This window comes from Nymphaea colorata, chromosome 5, assembly GCF_008831285.2.
Source record: "Nymphaea colorata isolate Beijing-Zhang1983 chromosome 5, ASM883128v2, whole genome shotgun sequence".
Taxonomy (NCBI): domain Eukaryota; kingdom Viridiplantae; phylum Streptophyta; class Magnoliopsida; order Nymphaeales; family Nymphaeaceae; genus Nymphaea; species Nymphaea colorata.
The window spans coordinates 7,558,469-7,568,792 of NC_045142.1; the positions used below are offsets into that span (position 1 = coordinate 7,558,469).

General features: G+C 38.0%; 1 protein-coding gene across 1 annotated transcript; it reads left to right on the plus strand.

Annotated features, from left to right (window-relative positions):
* The first annotated feature begins 1,004 nt into the window (after nt 1–1,004).
* LOC116254802 (protein NRT1/ PTR FAMILY 2.6-like) lies at nt 1,005–6,798 on the plus strand. The gene is made up of 4 exons (XM_031630384.2): nt 1,005–1,167; nt 1,280–1,497; nt 4,964–5,508; nt 5,906–6,798. Exons 1-4 carry the CDS (start codon nt 1,041–1,043, stop codon nt 6,717–6,719), a joined length of 1,704 nt encoding a protein of 567 aa, XP_031486244.1. The 5' UTR covers nt 1,005–1,040; the 3' UTR covers nt 6,720–6,798.
* Nucleotides 6,799–10,324: the final 3,526 nt, after the last annotated feature.

Here is a 10,324-nt window from a genome sequence, read left to right on the forward strand (position 1 = left end):
TTTTACTTTATCTTTTTATTTTTCAGAATATTCACATATTTGAATTCGAATTTGAATACCAACAAACAAAATACCATATCTAAATCTAAATTTGGAATCCGATTCCATGTTTCGAATCTGATTTGAATCCGATTTTTAGATTAACATTTGCATCTGAATCTGATTTTTGAACTGAATCTGGAATTTTCAAAATGCGATGGCATTGGATATAGGATATTTATTTAAAACTAAATCCAATCCGATTCTGAATCCAAATCCGATTGGATATTTATATAAATCCTAATCCCAACACAAAGCTGATCAGGTGTCGTTTCTTAAATTCGAATCCAATCGAAATTTTTAATTCGATATTGATTCTTTACATGATTTTTTTGGAATGGTTCGATAAGGTATTTCATCCAAATCAAATACATTGACAACCGTATCGTATAGCTGGTTAAGCTGGCAGGTGTGTTAACAAATGCTTCATCGGTCCGATTTCAGTAGCCGCAGGGCTGCACTGCTGTTACCCATATGGAATGGTTTGATCGGGTATTCCATCTGAATCAAATATATTGACATCCCTATCGTAGGAAGGCTGAGCTGACTGTCGTGTTGACAATGTTCCATTGGTTCGATTCTAATAGGTGCACGGTGGGGGCGGGGGCACACCTAGGCGATGGTCCCACCCCAATTAATTGAAAAAAAAATATATGAAAAAAATTAAAAAAATTTAGTTGTGCAACATAGTTTTTAGATTCGGGTTCAGTTTGACCCTACCTAGATCCGAGGTTGAATTGTTTAGTGCCGCCCTAAAAAAAATCTTGGCTCCACTCCGAGCAGGCCCAGGCCCAAAACCTGATAATTTACCGGTTTCCTGAGTTGTTATCTAAATTTATGACGCGCAAAATGTAACAAATGACTGCCATTGATAGTGGTGAGTTGGTGAGCAAATTACGATGAAACGACATGCCTTAAACGAAAAACTTTCATCATATATACAGAGGTCACCGGCCGTCCTGCTCTTCCATCAGCTGCTGTGGTCACTGGTCAAGATCAAGATGACGACCAAGCAGCCGGAATACTCCGACGCCAGCCGCGACTCACTTGTCGTCCAGCTTGCCGGTAATGGCGGTTCGCGGCCTTGCCGGAAAAAGGGTGGGTGGATCACCTTCCCCTTCATCATAGGTAAGTTCAACTCCCATCTTCCTAATTCTCAAGCAGATCGGTCGGTTGATCGATGCTTGCAACATGCATGGTATAATTAAGCTTACAGACGCGGGTGTGTTGGTGGAAGCAGGAACCAGTATGATGCTGGGACTCGCTGTGAATGGTGCATTCGCAAACATTATCGTCTACCTCGTCCAACAATTCAATGTTGATCAGATCACCGCAGTGCAGATCTTGAATGTATATAATGGATCCACCAACATTACCCCCGTCGTTGGTGCCATCATCTCAGATTCCTGCCTCAGAGCTTTCACGGTTATCCTGATATCTTCACTCGTTTCCTTCGTGGTTAGTATAAATAAGGAGCTCCAAGATTGATTTTTTTGGGGTTTATTTTCTGTTGGTAGATCCCGGACAGGGATAAAAACCAGATCGTTTATTCTTTTGCTAAAAAAATGTTTTAAACAAAATAAAAACATCCCAAAATGTTTATAAAAGCTAATATGAAACCTGCATTAGTTTAAGCTATTTTTATGAAAGATGGGAGAGCCGTTCAATTTACTTATTATAAAAATAAAATAAAATTTTAAAAATCATTAGCTTAATATATGTTTTTGATCAACTTATCGTTAACATCGTATCTGTAAAGTTGGATCGCAAAAAATACATTTTCTTAACCCTCTCTCTCTCTCTCTCTCTCTCTCTATATATATATATATATATATATATATATATATATATATATATATATATATATATATATATATTAGTATGTAGCCAGTCTTCACTTATTTAGAGTGTGAGAATCGTTAACTTCCTATACTACAAAAAGTGGTCATAGTGGTCATCAATGTCCAAGCCAAAGCGCATTGGAGGCACGCTGTGAAGCACTGAAAGAAAAAAGAAAAAACAGGTTTTATCAGCCAACAGAACTCCACCACGAATATATATATATATATATATATATATATATATAGTTCACAGGTTAAAGTTTATTTGATACTAGCATCTTTTGTGCTTTAAGATTGGTAGATTGAATTGAAAATCCAGGCTCATTTTAAGACCCCTGTGCTCAAAATCCTGAACGGTTTACCATACAATCGTTTGGTGGCACCACAACCCAAGATAGGAATTCGCAAATGTTATTGACATGCTAGAAATAGAAATATAAAGGAGTAAGGTCACAAATATGAAAAGTTTTACTTTAAGAAGAAAAAGTAAAACATTGAAGAATTTAGCCTTCGATGCCCTAGAGTACCGTACTGGTACTGGCAGCTCTCCCACTATATGTTGAGATTGAATGGATAGCTCTCTGCATGTGATCTGGCTTCACAATTAAACCAGCTGTTAAACGATGGAAAGTAGTGTTTGGTGGTGTGAGTGAGACGAGAGTTGGAGAGGTATGATAGAACCATAGTCACAAATAATGTCTCAGAGTTTCAAACGGTGAAGTTTTTCTCGAGTATAATATGACAAACATGAAGAATACGGGACAAAATGGTATTTAAAAAAATAAAAAAAAACTAAAATTGGGTGAAAAAATAAAATAAGTGAGAAAATAATTTCACAAACATCAAAAGATAAGTAGATTTGCAACAAATAAAAAATAGAAAATGAAAAAAACTATTTGGCATTAAAAAATAAAAAAAATGAAAAACAAAGTGAAAAAAAGGCAAAAAAATGCGTTAAAAACGTGTTTTTTCGTTTTTAACGTTTTTTCAAAAAAACATGTTTTTTTTAGTTTTAAACTGCATTTAATTTTCACATTTTTTCGCATTGTTTTAAAATAACATGTCTTTTGTGGATAGATTGTATACCGGGTGCACCGAGCCCCCTATGCATGAGCTTTGAACTCCTGGCCCACTTTTAAGGACAGATGTTACGCAAACGGGCCTGTACATGGTTGTATTGTGCACAACCACCTTCAGATGTATAGTATGACCCCAGCCAGTGCTAGTATCCGATATCTGCACCCGCACCACCACCTCCACCAACAAGTCCTCCTCATTTTCTTTTTTAACTTACCCTGTTATTTGCACTATTGTCTATCCTTTCCTGACACCAACATGTGCGAATGAAACATTATCTCAAAGATAAGGCCAAAAGGAGGGATTTGTTACGCTCTTTTTAAGCTTCGCCGTGTGAAGAAGATAAAAATAATTGCTTTGAATATGTTCCCCGTCCACCACTGAGATCTCAATATATAGACTAGAAGCATTCACGGAATCTCTCACTGATAGAGCCACTTTTGCTGTCAGATGAGATACTGCCCTTTTAACTTGATGATGTAGAAGCAGTGCCGAAGCATAATAGACTCATTCGTTGCCTTTTTTCTTTATGATATGCGCCATGTTCTTTGAAATGACCTTTGACATATGTTTGGGAAAAGGATCTATTGCTTTATCACCTTCAAGAAACCATTAGAGTCTTGTCGCATAGTAGTTTCTTATCTTGCACAGTTAAAGAATTGTGTTCAGCTCTGGCATCAACCCAATCTGCATATGATTATTAGGTAAAGTGAACAATTGATCAAGATTGATGATGATTTGCAGACTATAGTTCTAGTTGGAGATACAGTTTCGTTCCTTAAGAGGTTGTTTGGTAGGAAGAACACTTAGAGAAGTGTCCATGAATCTAACATTGTTTAGTGAGCCTGCCTCAACATTTAAGGCAGACATATTGGATGCTCCATGAGTGTTCTTTCTACCAATATTTAGGGCAAATTGATTTGATCCAATGACCCATTCAAGAGTGCCACACACTGAGTTTTAACTAATGTTTTAGTGTGTTAGTTTTTTTAGCTAAAAGCTGTTCGCCACTTACTATTATTGGTGGGCATCACTAACGTTGAGTGGTGCTGAGTCGTGCGCACTAAATATCAATAATATTGAAATGACATCCTTAAAAGTCAATATGCAAGGCATACACATCTCAATCGTAGGTTTTTTCAGATTTTCCAATAATGAATATTGCATCCCGCATTTTTGGTTGTGCAGAAAATTTTCATGCTTTATGGAATATCAATTACATTATTGTCATTTATTATGTGATAAAAATCCCTAAGAACAAGACCATCATTCTATCTTTTTTGTCAAACATGAGAGTTGATGTTAATTAATTAATTCAGTCATAATTTGACCCCAGGGCAGAATCATAATTCTAGAAACAAACCTTTTTGTTTGATAATACAATTTTCATTTCATCAAAAATAAGAATTTTAATTATAGAATTCTATAATTTCGGCCTCATCAAGCACCCTTTAGGAGGTGGAAATACAACCCCAGAATTTTAGAATTTCTTCATCTCCCTTTTAAGGCACATGTAATGATGATTTTAATTCATCAATTATAAAATTTTAATTGATGTTTTATCAAATATGTCATTTTCAATTCTGAAACCAACATTCAGGACCAGCAAACACAAAGGAAAAATAGAACTGTAATTTTCATTTCAATTCTAGTTTGAGGTGGAATTTTGTTTCTAGAATTTTAATAGTAGAATCAAAATACAATGCCATCAAACGCCCTGTAAGAATGGACTTTTCCTGGTAAATAAAAAGTGGGATGGATTCCGGAGCTTCAAACAGAAAGGACGGACTTGGGAAACGGCTCAAAGGAGAGGATAATCATGGGAAAAGTTCTATAATATATGTTGCATGCGATTAATATTATGCTGGTTTTCAATATGCACAAGATCGCCTCTAGAGAAGTTTTCTGCATTCCTTTAGAAGATGCATGAAAGATTTGCATGTCAAAGCTCAATTTACTTTATTTGAGAAGAATTGATTTGTGACTCAACTCCTTGAACTTCGCAGGGTCTTATTCCATTGACTCTAACATCTATCTTGCCGTCACTTCGACCCTCACCTTGTGCACCTACAAGCAATCCATGTGAAACAGCATCAGCATTTCAGTATGCAGTTCTCTACATCTCAATGGCTTTAGTTGGTGTAGGGATTGGAGGCACAAGGTTTACAATAGTCACGTTTGGGGCGAACCAATTTGCCGACGGCACGAGCCGGGAAGTTTTCATTAATTGGTTCTTCTTCTCATTCTATGCTGCAGTCATCTTGGCTGGCACAATTGTTGTGTATGTGCAAGATAATGTTGGGTGGGCTTGGGGTTATGGCTTTTGCTTAGTTGCTAATATCATTAGTGTCATCATCTTCATTATTGGCAAATGGCACTACAAAGATGTCAGGCCCCAGGGGAGCCCTTTCACTAGCATCGTCCGCGTTCTGGCCGCGGCAATCCGAAAGAGGAGAGTGGCATTGTCACCAAATGCTGAGGACTACTTCTACCAAGATGACAGTATTGAGGTGGCCAAGAAGCAGCCATGTCTATTAACTCCAAAATTCAAGTTAAGAATCCTCCTTCCCTTTCATTGTATCACGTTCTTCTATGTCTGTTTAGTTAGACACCATTACAGGCCCTGCAAAAACTCATTATGCAGGTGTTCTTTGCTGAATTTCATGGTTCATTTGCTATATAAGGGGTGCAAACTGGTCCTTGGTTACCTTAATGAAAAACTTTGAAATCATTTTTCTCTTTCCCATATAAAATATGAGATTTAAATAATATTGTCCAACTTACTAAATCTAAACTTGTAATCTTACATATAATATAACAAACATATCTTTGAAGTTAAATGAAATTATGTGTCAAGGACCATGGCATACTAAGAATTAAAGAAAGAACACACGATTCCAACTTGCCTATTGTGCTCCTGCTTCATATTTGCTTCTGGTTTAATGCAGGTTTCTCAACAAAGCAGCCCTTGTGATGGAAGGAGACACCCACTCCAATGGAACAATAGCAAAATCATGGAGGCTATGCACCACTCAACAAGTAGAAGACCTCAAAACACTCATCAAAATACTACCAATTTGGTCTAGCAGCATATTCCTCAGCATTCCCATTGGGGTCCAAGCTAGCATGGCTATACTTGAAGCCCTCACCATGGACCGTCACTTGGGCTCCCATTTCTCTATTCCGGCAAGTTCATTCTTGGTCTTCACCTTCCTTGCTGCAGCCATCTTCATTGCTGTCTTAGACCGTGTCATCTACCCAATTCTCCACAAGTTATTGGGGTGGTCACCGACACTCTTCCAGCGCATTGGTGCCGGCCATTTGATCAGTATCATGGGAATGGTAGCAGCAGCTCTAGTCGAGGCCCGGCGACTAAGTATAGCACATAGTCATGGTACCATGGACCAGTCCAATGCAACTGTTCCCATGTCTGCCCTTTGGCTTGTGGCTCCCTTAGCACTGGTAGGTGCTGGAGAAGCGTGCCATCTTCCAGCTCAGATGAGTTTCTACTTTGAGGAGTTTCCGGCACCGTTAAAGGGCTCGTCGGCGGCGATGATGGCCGTGATCATTGCCATTGGATTTTATCTGAGTGCTGCTGTGGTGAAGATAGTGAAGGCCTCAACTAGTTGGTTGCCGAATGATATTAATCATGGGAGAATGGACAAGGTATTTTGGATGCTTGGGGTGGTGGGAGCTTTCAACTTTTGTTACTTTGTTTTATGTGCCAAGTTGTACAAAAGAAAGCCTTCGATCAAACATTGAATTGCTTGCATCAGAGAAGTGCGAGAAATGGGTAATATGTATGAATAATAAAATTCTCAATATATGTTCATAGGTCTAAGAGATTCCTTAGATGCCAGCCATTAGTAATTAATCAATTCACAATATTCACCATGATTGAAACTTCATAAGCTTGTTGCATACCTGCAATAATATTAATTCATTAAACATTATGACAAATAATGACACCAGCTAATTCTAGAAACTCATTATTTTAAACATAATAAGCTAATACTAGAAGAAAATATCATCCCTCTGGAAAAACATGATGAACTAAATGAATATTGTTAAAATTGACTTAAATCAGGAACTAACGGATTCAAATCAAATTGACAAGAATTTGCATGCACCGGCGTTGGATGTATCTAGAAATCGGCCAATCGTTTTATGAACTTGATTATTCATTCCCAACTAAGTCACGCAGGTACCATTGAACTGTCCTAGTACTTGATCTTTCGCTCTTTTTTTTTTTATTTCCCTTCCACCTATATTCTATATTTTCCTTTAAATTTGAACATTTTTTGTAGATTATTATATATATAATGTGCATATTTATATATATATACATCTGTCAAACCCTCATACTCATATTTTCTAAAATTACGGTGCCCATACCCACCTTGCCATACCTGTGCCCATACCCACATGACTTAGATTCTAACTCTACCCAAGTTCGCATATACCACTAGGGGATTCAGCCGCTTGCCATAAAGCATTCCTTTAGTTTAAAATGTCCCTTTTCTAAACCCTGGCCTAGTTGCCTGCTTGCATTTTCTTCATTCTTACAGTATCATTCCATCAGTTGTTGGTGGAGCTCACTGGAGATAGCCGCAGGTCTTCTCCTTCTTCCATAATTCAAATCCAAAGACTCATCTCTGTCTGATGCTAAGAAGAGAAAGGGGGAGAAAATCCGAAAAGAGTTGGTCCAATGAATTTGGTTCCAATAGCACTGAAGCCAATCCTCCTTGATCTGATTATATGAATTTGGTTCCAATAGCACTGAAGCCAATCCTCCTTGGATCCTAGATACGAACTAAGGTCCAAAAGCAAAGGATGGCAACAAACAACAAGATGAAACTCTAAGACAATTGGATAGCCACTCCTAAAGTCAGGTAAAACAAGTCTGGTTATGCTCTACACTCAATCTATATGATTCTCACATGCATGTTTGTTGAAACACAGACACATACACACACAGGGGCAGAGGGAGGGGGGCCCGCCTGAGCCATGGCCCCACCCCGGCAAATTGAAAAAAAAAATACATCGAAAAAATTAAAAAATTTTAGTTGCGTCATGTATTGTTTGGATTTAGGTTCAGTTTGGCCCTACCCAAATCCAAAAGTTGAACTGTTTGACCCTTAAAAAAAAATATTGGCTCCACCCCTGCAAACACATATATATATATACATATATAGAAAGAGAGAGAGAGAGAGAGAGAGAGAGAGAGAGAGAGAGAGAGAGAGAGAGAGAGAGAGAGAGAGAGAGAGAGAGAGAGGAGTTGCTTGATCTGCTTTATTGTTGGTGTGAGAGAGAGGAGTTTTAGTCCCACTTCACTTTTTTGCTCTTTGAATAAGTAGAGTAAGCCAAAACATATCTAGCTACACCAATATAGTAACGTTGCTACTAGGAACTTGCCTTGGACTTTGGACGTATTGATTAATTAGGGTTGCATTTGGTTATAGATCACTTCACATGTATATGAATTTAAGTTTTTGGATATGGTATGCTTTTCAATATGCTCGATTTGGTAATTATAGACTTGAGCCTAACATGCATTTGAGTTCTGATGACGAGTTATGGTTTGAACCCGATTTGATATGGATCAGGTTCAACCTTAATATATCCACTGGACCTAAAGAATGAGTAGGGCCGGTTTGGCTAAAGATTAAGGGCCCGTTTGATGCACAAGAATAATTTAACTGATAAATTTACCATGGTAAATTTCTTTAAAAAAAATTACAGGATGAAATTTCTCTCTCTTCCAATTTGAGCCTCTGTTTGATGACAAGGTAGAATTTAACGTGATAAAATTAACCTTATTTGATGCCCAAGGTAGTTTTTTGCATGGTAAAATTAACCACTTTCAACTTTTTAGCTAATCCGTGGAGACTGGAACAACTTGGTGCATAATAAGACAGGATCATCATATAACAAAGAAGTGGATTTGGCCAATACAAAATGCAGGAGTCATACATGATGTCTAAGAAAAGCAAAAGTCCACAAATTTATAGACATTTTAACTATTTCCAGTGCAAGTGATCACTGCCGTCAACTGTGGAGCGAGGAGGAGATGGGTGAAAGGAAATGGTGTGAGGGAAAAATACATCGTGAGACGGGCGGGTGAAATTTCACCCACCCGTACAGCTTTTTCTGGAATTTTTCCTTTTACCCGGGCAATCAAACAGGCCTAAAGTTGTTTTGTTACAAGCTGCATTCAAACCCAATACATGATCCAAAATGAAATGGATTTCATTTTGATCTTGCTTAAACTAGAACCGACGTGTTTGTCTATGTGGATCTTGGGTAACTACTAGAAATGGTTCCGTATATATATATATACACACTGCAGTGCACCGAATCGGCCATTTTCTTAAATCGGCAACAACCATGAGTACTTATGGTGTAACGAACGTTTATAGTGGCTTTAACGATGATCTATGGTCTTTTTAGTGACGAACTTTTAAATCTTGGTCAACCAACGACTATCACACATATATCTGCGTTCTTTTATATTGCTTTCCGATCCACATGCAGAAACACTTTACTTAAAGAAACATATTCTTCCTGCAACCCCTATACCCCAGCAGATTGCATCGGAAACAAACAGATTCTTCCTTTTTCTCAATGGCAGTTGGTTTCTCACCTCCAATTATGGCCGAGGTCCATCAAAAGCAAAACTTAACTCGGTTTGAGGCGGCGAATTAAAGCTCCAAAAAGACGAGAAGAGAAGGTTCAGCAATCATCAGTTCGTCACTGTTACCACGGCATCCTTGCTGCACTATGATCCTTGGCTTGTTCAAAAGCCTCCATCGATCGAAACTTGTGAAGAGCACGAAATTAATATATAGAGAGGAAGATGCGCTCAACGAAGCATTGGGTGCATATAATAGGCCACCTGTCTATTGGAGTACCCTTCACATGCCATTTGCATCTTTTAAAAAAACTATATATTTTTTCACTTCCCAATTTTGTTGTCACAGTTTTTACCTTTCCTCATCAACAACATTTTATTAATTGAAGTACATTCCCGATAACTAAGACAAGTATATCATGTTATTACTCTACTAAGAATCAAAGCCTCCACCCTTCCTCTCATCCTCCAAGCGTCAAGTCTGCTTTAAACAAATACTGCTCTCACTCCTTCAATTGCACCAACTCCCTTGAGAATGAGGTCCTGAACATTCAATTTTGCATGCGCTTAGAACACATTGCATGCATCGGACGTGCAAGAGAGGTTTAGGCATTTCGCCATTTCAAAGAAAGAAATAGATATTTGACAATTTTACCGTTGCATTTCTCATCTTTTTGTCCTTATAGGTGGGGCTTGACCTTTGACATACTAGGGGCACCTTGGTCATTTCATACTT

Bases quoted from the DNA above. Each gene is read 5' to 3' on its own strand.
- LOC116254802 (XM_031630384.2), top strand. From the start codon at position 1,041: ATGACGACCAAGCAGCCGGAATACTCCGACGCCAGCCGCGACTCACTT. The intron at 1,498-4,963 runs GTTAGTATAAAT...TGAACTTCGCAG, and splicing joins CTTCACTCGTTTCCTTCGTG to GGTCTTATTCCATTGACTCT. The intron at 5,509-5,905 runs GTTAAGAATCCT...GGTTTAATGCAG, and splicing joins CTATTAACTCCAAAATTCAA to GTTTCTCAACAAAGCAGCCC.